Raw genomic sequence first — 16460 nt, 5'->3', positions numbered from 1 at the left:
GTTTCGATTTCTCAATTCATAATTTGTCCACTGCTTCCTTTCTCAATATCCCTTGAGACTTTGAGCCAGATTTATATGTTGGTGTAAGCATACTCCATCATAACAGAAATGGAGTATGTTTAACAACAACATAGAGGTCCGCCCATCAAATTTCGATGTGGGCGGACCTTTGATTTAATCACGGTGGAGACTACTCCAATTCTGCCGTGATTAAACCCTTTTGATGGCCCTCATTTAGGTGGATGGAATTTGAGAACAGTTTTCACTGCCCCACACCGCAAAGAAAACCCTATCTGTAAAGGGCAGTGTAAACTACTAAATACTCCCCTCGATATGGGCTAGAACTTCCATGGTGAGGGAAGCATTTTCTTTTATAATTTCAATAAAAAAAATAAAAAAATGTTTGGTGCAGGGTTTCATCATTTTGACGGAGCTCTGCACCAAACTGCAATAAGCATTGACAGGGTACTGTGGCGGGTCCTGGCAATGCTTTAAGAAATGACATCGTGCTTGGTGGAGAAATTACCACCAAGCAGGCTGTAATTTCTTAAAGCAATTCTGGTAGACTGTACCTCCATGAGGGTGACTGAGGAATTTACTCCATTGCACTGGTGGAGAAACTGGCCATCCACCAGATTATGCATCTGGCCCTCTGTCTTGAACCACCGTGTTTCCATAATTTGTTCTAACTGTGTCAGTTTTGGTGTCTTTTCACAGTAGTTACACTCAATCAGTTTCTGACAAATACACAGCAAGATATACTTTTACCTTCTTTGCTTAATGTATCATCACTGCAGTTATTCTATCTTCTTAGTTCACATGCAAATTTATGAAGACTAAAAAGGCTGGCATGCCAACTGCATAGGATTATGCATTTTCTACTTTACCTCCACTTTCCATGTTTTGCGTTTGATCAAACTTAAAAAAATTGTTTCTCCTAGTCGGTGAATACAGTCCTGCACATGATATTCTAGCTCTATTTTCACGCTCAAAGATTTTCGACACTGTAATCTGCATCACCAATTTACCCTTTATTACCAAATATGTTTAAATTGTCATATTAGGGTCATAATCCCCCCAATTTTCCTACAACTATGGCAACAAGACTCCTGCATTTGTAGCATTTTTCAAACATATTACTGAATTTTGTAATGGGCAAACACTAGTGATAGCAACATATGTTCACAGTTGTACTATTTATTTCACCTCTTTTTATGGCTCCAGGGAATTTCGAATTCAAGAAGGAAAGGTTGTTATTCCATTGGGCATCACTGTGCATGGGGATGTTGTCGTTTCCATCTACCACATGAGATCAACTATCGGTGGACGACTTCAAGCAAAGGTATGTCATTGTATGGTATTTTTACTTTTATAGAAACTGCACGTGCTTAACTGAAATATATTAATAAAACCCCATTGCTTACCACTGTTTTATTAATGGTCATATGACATTACCTTTGTAGGTGCCAATTATATTTTTAAGTTTAACTGAATGGCAAAGTATTACCTATGTTGTAAAAGAAAGGACTATGGGTTGGTATGTAGATTTGCTTTGTCATTGGTTGGGAGAAAGAGAGAGAGGTTTACAATCATCACTACTCAGGAATGAAGTGAAAACAAATGCTTATACATTGTTTTTCATTCTCATTGGTAGTTTCATTGTTCGCCCACAAAGTGCTTTTTGTACTGAGAACACTGTGAGTCAGTTATTTTTTGTGATAGTTGCTTCATGATTCATATCATTGTTTGGCTGAGAGTAATACAACTCAGGGTTCTGATTTGGAGTTTGGTGGAGGGGTTACTCCGTCACAAGCGTGATGGATATTCTGTCTGCCGTACTACGACCTCATCATAGCCTATGGGAATAGTAATACGGCGGACGGGGAATCTGTTGCGTTTGTAATGGAGTAACCTGTCTGCCAAACTCTAAATTGGGCCCTTAATTTCATTTTCTAGCCCATTGTGTTATATGGCTGCCTCCACTGCAACGATTCTTTTGCATGTAAGTCATTGTCAGTACGCAATGTAAGCTGATACAAATAGGCAAGTACAGTAAACCAATTTAAAAGAACTTGTCTTGTCATTTCAATTGCATTTATTAGATGGCAGCAAAAACATTTAATTTGTATGAAAGCAGAAACACAGACATCAGGCAGCATAAATATCCTATGTTTTGCACAGTAAAATAACTCAAACCATTGCTTTTTTTTTGTTCATAATTTGAAATGTCAAGGCTCATTTAATTCATTTGACACCAGGAATATGAAACTCATTTAATTTGTTTGAAAACAGGAATAGGAAGCTAAGAAAAGAGATTAGGTTGCTCCATGTATACCAGGCGGCACCATGTTTGTGGTCCTATGTGTCAATTAACAAATCAATGCTTCCTGAGAGTTGAATATTTTATTTATTTCAATAAACCATTGCTTGTGATAGACATGATTTGTAGAGGGGCTTGATACACTAAGATGAATTTACAAAGGTATTTTTGTCTGTCAGCATACATTTATGGCTGAAAATACCTCCATTTATTCCTGTTAGGAATTCACAAAAGAAATCCTGACAAGCATAAAAGGATTTACTACTGCTGATTCCTATTTCACCAGTGTGGAGAAATCTGCCATGGTAAACCCTTTCGATGGGTGGGAAGAGGATGTAACAAGGTGTGGTTAGCCTTTTAAGTTTCTGTACGCACACAAAATTTTATGCAGCTGTACACAAAATGAAATCCAACACATTTGTGAAATTGGTCAGAAATGTACCGCAGCCAACAGCTGAAGTAACTCCCTTTCCAGGATGGGAAGAGGAACAGATCAACCCAACATTTGTTGGGGAATTAGGGAAGTTATTTCTCCATGAGGAAACTCCCAACATAGACCAAAAGTGATTTTTTTTTGCATTTGCACAGGGGGCTTCATTCACTCCTTTGTTTAGATTTACTCCATGTAGATTCCTCCACCGGGCCTGGAAAATGTCATGGATGTCATGTCCCAAGACAGTAGCTGCCACAGAAGATGTCTCAAGACAATATCACTAGTAACCTGGAAACAGGCACATGGCACAGCTTTCCAGGCCCACTACTGGAAATATTAGTAAATTCCCATAAGTAGTAAATAGGTGTACTTCATGATGTATGCTCATTAATGGAACAACAAAAACTGAGGAACCACATTGGAAGAAACCAGTTCATGGAAAACAATTTTAAGGAAAGGCAATTTTAAGGAAATACAAATAAATAAAAAATTAAAGGAAACATTTCAAAGGGAATATCCGTTTAAGGAAAAATCAAACATTTAAATAAACTGGGGTGTAGTTTAGGACTAGTGAGCGCTTATTGGTGTAAGGGATGTGCAATTATAGGAGTGTTCAAGGGTTTTTGGGGGTCAGGAATCGGTGGAGTTCACACATAGAAGGGGTAGTGAGGCTTTTTGTAGGTGTCAGGAATGGGTGGAGTTTAGAAGTGATGAGCGTTTTATAGCATTTAGTGATAAGTGGAATTTAGGGCTGTGAGGTATTTTTAGGGTTCAGGGATGCATGGAGTGTAGGGGTGCTGAGCGGTTTTATGTTTCATGGATGGGCAGAGTTTACGGCTAGTGAGGACTTTAAAGGTTAGCTGATGGGTAGAGCTTAGGGGTGGTGAAGAGTTTTTAGGGTTCAGGATTAGGTAAAGTGTAGAGGTGGTGAGGGATGTTTAGGAGTCATGGATGGGTGGTGTTTAAGCGTGGTGAGTTTTTTTAGGATTCAGGTATATGTGGACTTTGGGTGTGGTGAGGGGTTTTAAGGGGCCAGGGATGTGTGGGTTTTAGGTGTAGAAATGGGTTTTTAAGGTTCAGGAATGAGTGGCGTTCATGAGTAGCAAGGGATTTTGTGGTTCAGGAATGGGTGGAGTGTAGGGCTACACAGGACTTGCAGGGTTCAGGGACGGTTGCAGTTTATGATCAGGGATTGCTGTCGTTTAGGTGTAGTCAAGGGTTTTAAGTTTCTGGAATGGGAGCATTTTAGGGGTAGAAAGGACTTTTAGGGTTCAGAAATGGATGTAGTTTCGACGTGGTGAGAGGTTGTGAAAGGGTCAGGGGTAGTGAGGGGGTTATCAAATTAAAAGCATCTGAAGTAATTGACAATGTGAAATATATAGATCTGACAAAAAAATCTTTCCCCAAAGTAAAGCACTGAAATAAATACTGTTTCTGAATGCAAGATCTGCAAGCATTGTATTTATACCTTAAAAATAAGCATGCAAAAGCCAATTTTAATCAAAAAGATATTCTACAAATTGTTTTTTAGGAAATGCTAAATGTCAAAAATTGAAATTTCCCATTAAACAGTTTCGGTGAAATGGTTTCTCAGTAATGATATTCCATAATATTGTTTTTCTGTGAAATCACATACAACTGTACGTCTACAGGTACACTTACATCACTTTTCTGTGAGCAGAGCCCACAGTATTTTGTGTAAATAGCGAAAGAAGGCAAACCTTTGTGTGTCACATGTTATTATCAAAGAACCTAGGAGGTTCAAATAGCCTGAGTATTGTTATTGCGATAAGACTGAAGGTGGAATGGGTATGCTTAGAGCACTACATTGCTGCTGGAAGTGATCGTTCCTAAGAAGGTAGAGAGTGAATGGACATTGAGACTGAAGTAATCTGTCACACAGTAGAAGCAACTCCTCTAAGGAGATAACAAGGACTGGTCAAGAACTGATGATAACCTTTGCTGTCTCTTAAATATGATATGTCAGCAAAGGGTCTAAGGATTATGTAGATATAAAACATGTATCTTTGTTATACTGGGTATATCTGTATGTCTGTTCATCTTTGTCAACTTTTGTGAGATGGTTTATGGGTATGGGAAACTGGATCTCCTTGGCTTGTCCTCACATCTCTCCAAAAAGCCTACGACTTTTAGTATTCTTTAAGACCCTGATTCCTTCTAGTACTCCCCTTGAATTATATTTCCAAACCTCTCCTGCTCACTCCTCACCTCCCCACAGCCTGCTTACTGCTTGCCAACTAAAATCCAAGGTTTGGTACTGGCTCCTATTCTATTTCGTGGAAAATCATTCTATTCACAAGACCCTTTCCTCTTTCCCTTGCTCTTTGTTTTCTTTTGTTTACATTCTTTCACAGTCCATTCATTTCTAATACTTTCAGATGACTGTAGAGCTGCACATCATAAGTAACCAGCATAAATTAACACATTTCTCTTTGTGTTTATGCATGACATACGGCCTTTGTGTATAGGTACCTATAGGTCTGTGTTTATGGCTGCCTGTTAATCTGCTGGCCTCTGTGCGGGTGTGGATGTAGGTATGTTAATCTTTGTGCGAGCAGATGTATGTGTATCTGTTGTACCTAGAGAGCTATGCCAGCATATAGCAAAGCAGCAGTAAACAATATTTCTATCAGGTAAAGCATTAGTTCCTAAACAGTTGTCATTAATTTTTACTTCAGGCTAAAGTGACGGCTCTCTCCTGCCCTCTTTCTTTCTTTAAACATTAAAAATAATAATTGTTGGAGTACCCACCTCAAATAACAACCACAATCCTTGTCAGGGTGACCCATTAAAGTTACTAAATTAACCTGAGCCCAACCCCTGGTAGCTATCGAACAGAGCAGATAGGAGTAACTGAGAGGTAATGTGTAAATTATTTATGTAGTGCCAAAAAGTAATAAAGTCAAAACAACCGAAGAAAAATCCCAATCAAATTTAGAAAAAGTGAGTCAATGTTAATATATAAAATGATATCAAAACAACAGAAATACAATTATGGAAACTAGAGTTATTAATTCTTAAAGTTGAAATGTAAAAATAACACAAAAAAACTTTAAGCATCAACAACAGTCATCTGGTTGAGCTTAACCTAGGCACAAGTTAAGGCCGCCCTCTCGTTTGACCCGGTCGGTGTTTTACCTCTGGAATGGAAAGTCAAAAGTCATCAGTGGGGCAAGGCAGCAGGCTGTGGTGGAAGGGGGCTCCATGTCGTTGGGTAGCCGCTGGATGAGGCCTTGTGAAGCTGTTGACTTTTGGTAGAAAATCTCAGAGCAGGAGAATCTTGAATTTCATACGTAGACAAGGTCCCTTGCTGGCTGAATACATTTCGCACCTTCACCCGTTGAAGATTTCTACTTTCGGACTTGGTCACTTTTACAGAGCTTGGATTCTTCTAGTGGGGCAAGACTGCTGTCTGTAGCCACATAGGGCTCCATGAGGCCAAATACCATCTCCCTGAGGTCCAGCAGAATCATATTATCTGCTGCAAAAAAGCTTTGAGTGGAAGCTATCTGAACCTTTGGGCTGAGGCAATTCACCTCTGCCGGATCAGCTTGGAAGGCTGATGCTGGTCTTCTGGAGGTTTTTGAAGCTAAAAAGTGTCTAAGTCCCAGATAAAAAAGAGAAAAGTTAGGAGTAGTATACTTTGACACTAGCCAAGGGTCAATGAATTTAGGGACAGCACTTGCGGGTACTAGTAGAGGCCAGCAAAAAGGTTCAGGGCAGGTCCAGTTGCAACTGGTAAGCTGGGCAGTTGCAGAAAATGCTTCTTGTTGCTTGTTGTGTCCATGTGGCTTGAACAGGAGGTCAGCCATATGACTCTTGAAGTCCAATTCTTTGTCCTAGGCCTCTCCTGGCCAATCCCTAATCAATGCGGTAGACGTTCCCATTGGTGACCCTACCCACTGTTGCAGCATTTCCTGTGTGACGTACTACAAACAATCCCAAAGTGACGCTTTCTACCTGAAAACAAGATGGCAGAATCTTTCTTTCTCTGTTCAGAGCTCCTGTGCTGACCCTAGGTGTTTGGCCATGGAAATGGGCAACCCTTCCTCTGTGGTCACTCAAAACCAGTTCTGGGCCACCTTCTTTCCCACTGGGATTGGTGCCTGTCTGACTAGAGGGAAAATGGCGTGGGCAGACCCAGTTGTTAGTTACATCTGTCTGTGACAGGATAGGCCTCTGTCAAGTTAATTATGTTTTTGGGCACACCTCAGGAGGTCATCTTTCCAGAGAACTAGAATACCTCCCCACACCAGTCTCAGCATTGGGAGCAAGTTCACAACTTATTAAAGGGCATATTTAGCTCCTTCGTGAGAGTTGAAGCTCTTGCAAATGGACCTCTAAAGGCATTCAAAGAGGGAAAAGTTACTTGTCTAAAAGTCCCTTTTCCAAACTATTTATTGCAAATCAGAAGTCACCACTGAATTGGGCTGGTAATCAATATTTCAAAAAATGTTTTTTTACACCTGTTACCAAGCAGAAGTTAAAAAAATTAAGGCGGTGATTCCGACCCTGGCGGTCCTTGACCGCCAGGGCCGGGGACCGCGGGAGCACCGCCAACAGGCTGGTGGTGCTCCCAAGGGCATTCTGACCGCGGCCGTACGGCTGCGGTCAGAAACGGAAAACCGGCGGTGTACCGCCGGTTTTCCGCTGCCCTGAGGAATCCCCCACAGCGGCGCAGCTTGCTGCGCCGCCATGGGGATTCCGACCCCCTTACCGCCATCCTGTTCCTGGCGGTTTTGGCCCCCAGGAACAGGATGGCGGTAAGGGGTGTCGTGGGGCCCCTGGGGGCCCCTGCAGTGCCCATGCCAGAGGCATGGGCACTGCAGGGGCCCCCCTAACAGGGCCCCACCTGGATTTTCAGTGTCTGCCATGCAGACACTGAAAATCGCGACGGGTGCTACTGCACCCGTCGCACCCTTCCCACTCCGCCGGCTCCATTCGGAGCCGGCTTCCTCGTGGGAAGGGGTTTCCCGCTGGGCTGGCGGGCGGCCTTCTGGCGGTCGCCCGCCAGCCCAGCGGGAAAACTCAGAATTACCGCGGCGGTCTTCTGACCGCGTAGCGGTATTCTGTCGGGGGAACTTTGGCGGGCGGCCTCCGCCGCCCGCCAAAGTTGGAATCACCCCCTAAATTTGTTATTGTATCCCGATGTTTTCCTATGAAACAGCCAACCCTGCTACTGTGAAAATTTATTTTAGTTTATTTTCACTGCAAAGGCCTGTCTAGTATTACCATTTACATGTACTACTTTAGGTGCAATGCACCCTGCCTTATGGACAGTAAGGCGTACTTTGAGGTAATCGTACGTTAAATATGCAACATAGGGTATGCCAATTCATTTGGGTAGAGTACAGGGACTGAGTACAGGGACTGTATAACTAGCTTAATAAATCACAATACCCTGCCACACATATTTCATGTTCTAACCATTTTACTGGGGAAAATAAATGAGTCAATATGCACAACACCTACGTAATATATATTTTGTCTCACAGAACATGCTTACCCCCTTGTGTTATACATTTATTTAAATACATTTCTTTCTACCTTCCATGAATGAAAAGGAAGCATGTCATAAAATTACCAAAACAAGATTGTTAAATGGGCTAAGGAGTTAAGTGAGTTTGATGATGGGGCTGAAAAGTGTGTCAGATCTATCCTGGTTGAACTAACAATGTGAGAATAGCAAGACAAGGACAGGCGTTTTAGAGTCTGAGAGAAAAACACATGTTAAATGAGAGGGGAAAAATGTCACAATAGTTTAGGGGGAACTAAATGAAAATAAGCATCACTGTTTTCCAGTCTGAGAGAAGTAATTTAAGTATTGATCTAATCAGGTTGTCGCATAGGCTCTCATTATTCTAATGAGACTACTGGATTTTGAGCAGCAGAATCGCCCATGGTGTGGTAGACTACATCTAACCCACTGCGGGTGACATCTGTCGCTCCAATCCCGGTTTTGCTCCGGTTAACTAGCAGTGCTTCATCTCTACCCAAGGATAGTGATGAGTGGGCAGCAGAGCGCATGACATACTTGGCTTCTCAGGGAAGTCTTGGTCACTCAGGTCTCACCCGGTTCTTTCATTTACAATCCAGTCTCATATATAAATGACAAATAGAAGAAGGATATGTTTCAATAATAAATTTAATAAAATGACTGCATCTTAAATAGCAAAGCATGAGCTGCAATAACCAGGATGACACAACATGACAGTATTAAAATTGTGACGAGAAGAGTGAAGCATAAAGATAACGCTATAATTTTGTCACTATAATCGATGGACTAATCCCTACCTAGGTTATGATCGAGCACAGCATGCTAAGCTCTAATTCTGCCCTTCAGGTTCCCCTGGGAAGACATCAACCCCCATACCTGAACAAAGGCCTGCGGTCTGTGTTAGCATCTGTCACGAAGCATTCAGCAATCAGCATACAGTTATGGTTCACTGGCTGGAATCTCCCTCTAACGTGTAAGGGACAAGGAAGTGTTTTTATAACAACACAACTGATGTTCTGAGAAAATGTCCCTACGTAAGGATGTGTATTTTCTACAAATGTTGGAGTCTAACTTCTACCACGTTCACCCGCAATGTGCTGCGCTGTAGCCTTGGAAGAAGCACAGAATGATCAAGAATGTCTTGTTTGAGAACAGCATGCTGGCCTAGGCAAAAACTGTTAGATAAACGAAAAATAAAACAAGACTGTAAAAATGGTTATTGTAACAATAATAAGCCGAAAGTGAATAAAATATATCTATATTAAAGTGCACAGTGGCCTAGTGTGTTAAAATAACATGCATGGAGCTACAACTAAAATGGCTACACAACAAGGTGTATTGGCAAATATGGGTGATACAAATATTAGTGGTCCTAGTTAATGCACCTTCCCATTTGTGAGACTTTCTACAAAGCATATAACTTATATATGTGATAAGAAATCCAAATGTACATTGCTAAATCTCATTCTGCGCCTTTATCCCAAGATATAGGGGGTTATTCTAACTTTGGAGGAGTGTTAATCCATCCCAAAAGTGACGGTAAAGTGACGGATATACCACCAGCCGTATTACGAGTTCCATAGGATATAATGGACTCGTAATACGGCTGGTGGTAAATCTGTCACTTTTCCGTCACTTTTGGGACGGATTAACACCTCCTCCAAAGTTAGAATAACCCCCATAGTGTACATTGATGGTCAGAGATGAGAATTGGATGGAATGTGGGGCAGTGATGTCTAAAAAAAAGAATCACTTGCAGGTAACACCCAGAGGTCTAGGAAGACAATTTTGGACGTGTAAAGGAAATGGGGGATGAAACAGTGAGAATAGGAAGGAATTGCCTCTAGTACAGGATGATGTTTGTTGCATACCAGAACATGCACCAATGTGTCAGACAACATTGCTGGCCATCACTGTCTCCCAAGTTGCTATGATAAAAGTAGGCCCGACAGAATAGTAAGGACCAGCAGCTATCTGCAGCAAGGCAGCAAGATCGCTGATCTCCCAGTGGGTTACTGCTGTTGTCTTCAGCATGTTAGAAATCCTATAAAAAAAACACAGTGGTAGACAAGTCAGAGAGGTGAGTAAACTAGGCTTCCAGACCCCACAAAGTCAGCTGTTCTGGAAGCAGATTGTGAAATGCTTGACTTGGTTTTCTAACAAAATTGGCCAAGTTAATTTACCCAGCCATTAGACTTTGGGTGATGAATTATGCGCTGTATGCCCTTGGAGAAGTCCTACTATCTTTAATAAAGTGTAACATGTGTACTATTGTGTAGTATAGTGGTAGCAATGGCTGCCTGCATAAAAAATGTGTGACCATGCTCAGGGACAACCTCTGAAAGATTTGTATGGTGGCAGTTTTTGTACCTGCAGAATGGAGATGACTTGCCAGGGGTGCTACTATGTCTTCCTACTGAGCAATGATTGGTAAGTTAGGAAGCATCCAAAGTCCTGTCAGCACTCCACTCAAGGTCAGTCAAGGTATACCAATGTCAACCACAAGCCTGCTAAGATTAAATGAAAAAAGTGTGCCCCTTTGAGCATGATGCCTAACCCGAAACCAAAGAAAGCTGAAGAATGTGTTCTTAGTTCTAAATACTGTGTAAACAATGCCACCTTGAAAATAAACTGAGGGGCATATCTATACTCTGTTTGCGCTAAATGTGCGTCAAAAATTTTGACGCACATTTGGCGCAAACCTGACACTATATTTATACTATGACGACCGACCCCGCGAAGGGCAAAATTCCTCTGTGTGCATCATTTTCTGGATGCGGGAAACCGCCTTGCGTTAATGACATGCAAGGTAGGCGTTCCCGTCAAAAAAATGACTTTAAGGCCTATGCGCCTTACCTATACTCCTGCATCATTTTGATGCACAGGAGGGGGCGGACCTTAAAAAACGGCACACAGCCTGATGTGTGCCGTTTTTTAATGCCTGGGTGAGGGCAGGCTTTCAGTTAAACATTGAGGGGCATATTTATACTCTGTGTGCTTCATTTTCTGGATGTGGGAAACTGCCTTGCGTTAATGACATGCAAGGTAGGCGTTCCCATCCAAAAAGTGACTTTAAGGCATGTGCGCCTTATTTATACTCCTGGATCATTTTGACGCACAGGAGGGGGTGGGCCTTAAAAAACGGCGCACAGCCTGATGTGCATCTTTTTTTAATGCCTGGGTGAGGGCAGGCTTAAGGGGCCTTTGGGCTCACTTCCATGGTCTCTGACCATGGAAGCAGTCCAGAGGTGCCCTTCCCTGCCCCCAGGACACCCCCTGCCACCCTCGCCCACCCCTGGAGGACACCCATGGGTGGGGGGACCCATCCCAGGTAAGTACAGGTAAGTAGAGGATAGTATATATATATTCTTTTTTTAACAGTGGCATGGGGGCCTAACTTTGGCCCCCCTACATGCCACTGTGCCCAATGGCCATGCCCAGGGGACAGATGTCCCCTGGGCATGGCCATTGGGCAAGGGGGCATGACTCCTGCCTTTGCTGAGACAGTAGTCATTTCAATGGGGGTTGTGCGTCAAAAAATGGCGCAAGTCCGGTTTGAGCCATGATTTTTTACTCTAACTTGACTTGCACCATTTTTTGACGCACAACCTCCATTTTTTCCTACGCCAGCGCTGCCTGGTTTGAGTCATTTTTTTTTTTTACTCTGACCAGCCCGCAGCGCTGGCTAACGTCAATCCTTAAATAAGGTCTGTCACGTAGGAATGGCGTTAGCCAGCGGTAAGTATTTGGGCGCTAACCAACGCCGGCGCTGGTTTGCGTCAAAAAGTATAAATATGGACCTGAATTTTTACTTGGCTCGCAGCTATCAGCTAAGAAAGAGTAATGGCTTCACCAGCAAGTGTATTCTGTATTAGTCAAGGAAGCTGACCAATAAATGTGTGCCATTTCTTATTCCTACAATTCATGTTTGGAACAGTTACCTTGCTACTGTATTTATAGTGAAAAAATAACTCATTATGAACTTTTGCTGTTCATACTACATCTTGTAACACCTTGATCCCATATCTATACTACTAAGGGCATGATTAACAAATGTACAGCAATGGACTAAGAGAGAATTTAATCCAGCAACACATCTCTAAGTAAGTTTATATAAAGAAGATTGTAATGAAATACCTTCAATACATTACATCACCTAAATATTGCTTGAAACTATCATATCTGTAGCTCATATTTTACATAGTTCCCCAGAATTACTAAATTGGCGTATTATTGTTAATTCTTGGGGTGGTATCTGTTGAACATAGAGTTAAACATTGAATACTAAAAAAACAATACAAACAGTAATGTAATATAGTGTTCTGTTTCTCGGCCATGCTCATCAAACACCTTGTGACAAAAGTAGGCTGTAACATTTATTAATTTATTTGAACTTGTATTCATCACTGTAACGCAGATGCAGATCCTGAAAACATTACAAGTAGAAGCACTGTCAAAATCTAATGAGTATTAAGCAAGACACACATCATTAACTAAAGTGTATTAACTCTGAATACATGGGCAGTACTAACCATTTCAGTGAGTTATGCAAAGTGATAAATGGAGACACAATATTAAAAAGAGAAATGTTCAATGTGCATTATAGACAATCTGAGATGAAACTGAATCAGGAACAACTTAAGGTACTAGATGGTAAATATTTTCCGGGATAGATACAATGGTGAGAATTGTTGGAATCCTAGGGTGGGAACATTCTTCGGGGGGGCTCACTATCTGCTGTTGTTCTGCACCTAAATTGAAGGTTGTGTGATAATTTGCAGATGAACCTTGAACAACAAATTTGTGATAAGCCCCTTGTGAGCTACATGCACAGACCTGTGTCTTGATAAAGTATGTGTACTATGATAATATCTGTTACTATTGCTAAATCTATATTACATTTGCAGTTCAGAATTTTTTTGTATTGTGTCAGGCATTTTTATGTGTGTATGCCTCTTTCGTTTTAGCATGCCGAGCATATCTCTTCCTTTAAACCCTTGCTTCGGCTTTGTAAAAAATTAAATAGATATCCTAAAGCAGCCTGAGAGCTGACAGCTTAAAAATGTAACAATTAATAAATATAATTGAAAAACTTTTTTGATTACATATATTAAGGAACTTTATAATACTGTTATCTTTTGCTTCATTTCAGATGTCAAACACACAGATATTCCAAATCCAGTTCCATACTGGCTTCATACCTCTTGGAACGACAGTATTAAAACATACAAAGTAAGTAATTGTTGTAAATAAAAAGAAAGATGGACTGGATATAGAATGTAGACTGTGAGAGTCTGCAAAATGTGTGTTTGATGGCATGTGTTGCTGTAGATACACATGGTTTGCATAAGTTCGCCATCTAGTGTTGGGCTCAGAGTGTTACAACTTGTTTTTCTTCAAAGAGTCTTTTTGAGTCAGAGATTGAGTGACTCCTCCTCTCGGTGATAGTGCACATGGGCTACGCTATTGGGTTCAGACGTGTATTCCTCTCGCTCCAGTTTGGCTCGGTCTATTCCGAGCTCTTCTTTCTGTCTTTTTTCAGTGAGGGCATTGCATTGCGATCGCCTATTCTCTATCTAATGCATTTGAATAAAATTTCTGCGTTGGGGTTCCGCCGGCACACACTTCTCCAGTAGGAGGAAGACTACTCCATTTCTATCCCCAGTGGTCCAGTATCACCACGGATCAATGGGTTCTACCAATTATCCAAAATGGTTACATTTATAACTCATTTCTATTCCACCAAGTATTCCCCCTCACACTCACAAACGTTTGCACGCCCATCTCACTCTCTTAAAGGAAGAGGTACAATCCCTTCTTCTCAAAGGGGCTATAGAACCTGTTCCCCTATCACAGGCAGGGTTAGGAGTATATTCCCTAAACTTCCTTATACCAAAGAAAGATGGCGCATTAAGATCAATTCTCGTTCTCGGACCTCTCAACCTACGCATACTTTCAGAGCATTTTTATATGGTCACTCTACAAGATGTTATTTCCCTATTACAGCGTTAGATCTCAAAGATGCTTATTTCCCCATTCCCATACATCCACCACATTGCAAATATCTGTTTGTCATTGCGGGAAAACATTAACAATTCAAGGTTCTACCATTCGGGGTAACACCTGCTCCCAGGGTATTCACAAAATGCTTAGGGGTAGTTGCTGCATTCCTCAGAAGACAACATATTCACATTTTCCCATACTTAGACAGTTGGCTCATCAAAGGCAATACCAGCCAACAATGTCAGAAACATACTCAGTACACAGTAAACCTTCTACACACTTTGGGCTTTACAATCAACTTTCTCAAATCCCATCTCCAACCCTCACAGATACGGCCTTATCTGGACGCAATTCTCAGTACTCACTCAGGGTTGGCGTATCCAAACCCAGCACAGATTCAAGCTTTCCAGACTCTTCTGTCTCGATTACAGGAGAACCATACTTACACAGCTAGACTAGTGATGCAGCTATTAGGGATAATGGCTTCCTGCACTGCCATAGTTCCACATGCCAGACTACACATGCATCCATTACTGCAGTGTCTGTCTCATCAGTGGTCTCAGTGACAGGCTAATTTTCAGGATCTAGTGTTGTTGGACCACCAGACTAACCGCTGTCTGCAATGGTGGAATCCTACCAACCTTTCAAAAGGGTGGTCCTTTCAAGACCATGTGCCTCAGATCACTCTCAATACAGATGCATCACAGATAGGCCGGGGAGCTCACCTCAACAACCTCACAATACAAGGCAGATGGGATCCCATTCAACAAACTTATCACATCAACTACTTAGAATTACTAGCAGTTCCTCTAGCGCTCAAACCATTTCTGCCACAACTCTCCCACAAAGTGTTCTAATCTGTACAGACAACATGACAACTATGTATTATCTGCAAAAACAGGGGGGACACACTCATCTCGGTTGTCCCTTCTAGTGCAGACAATCAAATTCACTTACTGGCAGAATATCTCCCAGGAATGGACAATCAGTTTGCAGACCTCCTACCTAGGATGCAGCAACAAGTCCATGAATGGGAACTTCACCCATAAGTACTTCATCAATACTTTGGGACATGGCAGGAGACGGTCTGGGGGGGGAGGGGTGTGGTGGTCCCCACGGCCATCATCTGCTCCTCAAGGAGGGCGCATGGCCCCCCTACAAGAACTATTGCCCCGGAGGTGGTGGTTCCTGCGACAGCAGGGGGGGCGGCTACCCCAGCATTAAAATGGCAATGCCCCCCTGGCCCACCTGACCCACCTGGGGGCTTATAAAAAAACAAGCACAGGAGCCCAGACTTGTTTTTTGTTTCAAATGTTCACTGCATCCACCGCACATCATGGTGAAAACTTGGAAGAAAATGTTTTTTAGCTCTGTGGGGGTCACTGTGGAACGCCAGCAACAGAGTTTAGTGGTCAGGGTGTCCCTACTCTAGTCTCTTTCATTTTTTTAATTACTTTTTTACTGCACTGGGCTGAAGGCGAGTCGCAATATGGCTGTCAAAACTTCCTTGTTGAAGTGTTGGCAGCCAATCAGATCTCAGCACGAGATCGGGAGGGTTTGCGTAGACTTCGCATCCCAATATATATACAAATTTGTATTTTCTTCAATTTCTTAACAACTACTGAACAGATTTCAGACCAAATAACAAAAATAACTCTTTCTGGACCATAAGCTACCTTTCTGACAAATTTGGTGTATTCCGCCCAGTAGTTCTGGCGCTATCGCTATTCAAAATCCCTACGGAAGAGTGAATGAGGGAAAACCCTTTTTGAGACCCACCCATTTTTTTTAGCCCCAGTTGATGGATCACCCTGAAACTTTCCAGACAGCAGCTGAAGTGAGCGTCATATTTTCTTGGAAAAGTTTGTGAAGAGTCATCAAACGGCGCTGAAGTTATTAACAAAACAAAAACACTTTTTCTATAGAAACAAGGTTCTAACTATAACTACCTAGTGATGACTAGCATCAGTAAATGTGTACCACAAATTTGTGTTTGGATCCAAGGTATTAAGGCACATTTAGTTTAGGAAGGTTTTGTAACAGCAAGTTGTAGACTCAGATGATTAAAGTTTACCTGCTAAGCAAAAAGCTCAGGTAGCATTAGACAGCTAAAGAATGTGCCTTTATGGTTGTGTGTTTGGTTTCTCCACAATAGATTTATATTCTGAGTAAGTGGTACTCATGGT

At 41.9% G+C, this 16460-nt stretch overlaps 1 protein-coding gene across 8 annotated transcripts in view; it reads left to right on the top strand.

Moving 5' to 3' along the window:
- The window catches only part of DNAJC6 (DnaJ heat shock protein family (Hsp40) member C6), a 482733-nt gene that overhangs the window by 290548 nt on the left and 175725 nt on the right, over positions 1 to 16460 (top strand). For all 8 annotated transcript variants that reach the window (XM_069232500.1, XM_069232501.1, XM_069232498.1 and 5 more), the window contains 2 exons: positions 1225 to 1342; positions 13424 to 13503. In XM_069232500.1, the coding sequence (XP_069088601.1) occupies positions 1225 to 1342; positions 13424 to 13503 (198 nt within the window). The remainder of the gene's footprint in view (positions 1 to 1224; positions 1343 to 13423; positions 13504 to 16460) is intronic.

Source organism: Pleurodeles waltl, chromosome 4_2, assembly GCF_031143425.1.
Source record: "Pleurodeles waltl isolate 20211129_DDA chromosome 4_2, aPleWal1.hap1.20221129, whole genome shotgun sequence".
In the NCBI taxonomy this organism is placed as follows: domain Eukaryota; kingdom Metazoa; phylum Chordata; class Amphibia; order Caudata; family Salamandridae; genus Pleurodeles; species Pleurodeles waltl.
This window is presented reverse-complemented; position numbering and strand designations above follow the sequence as displayed.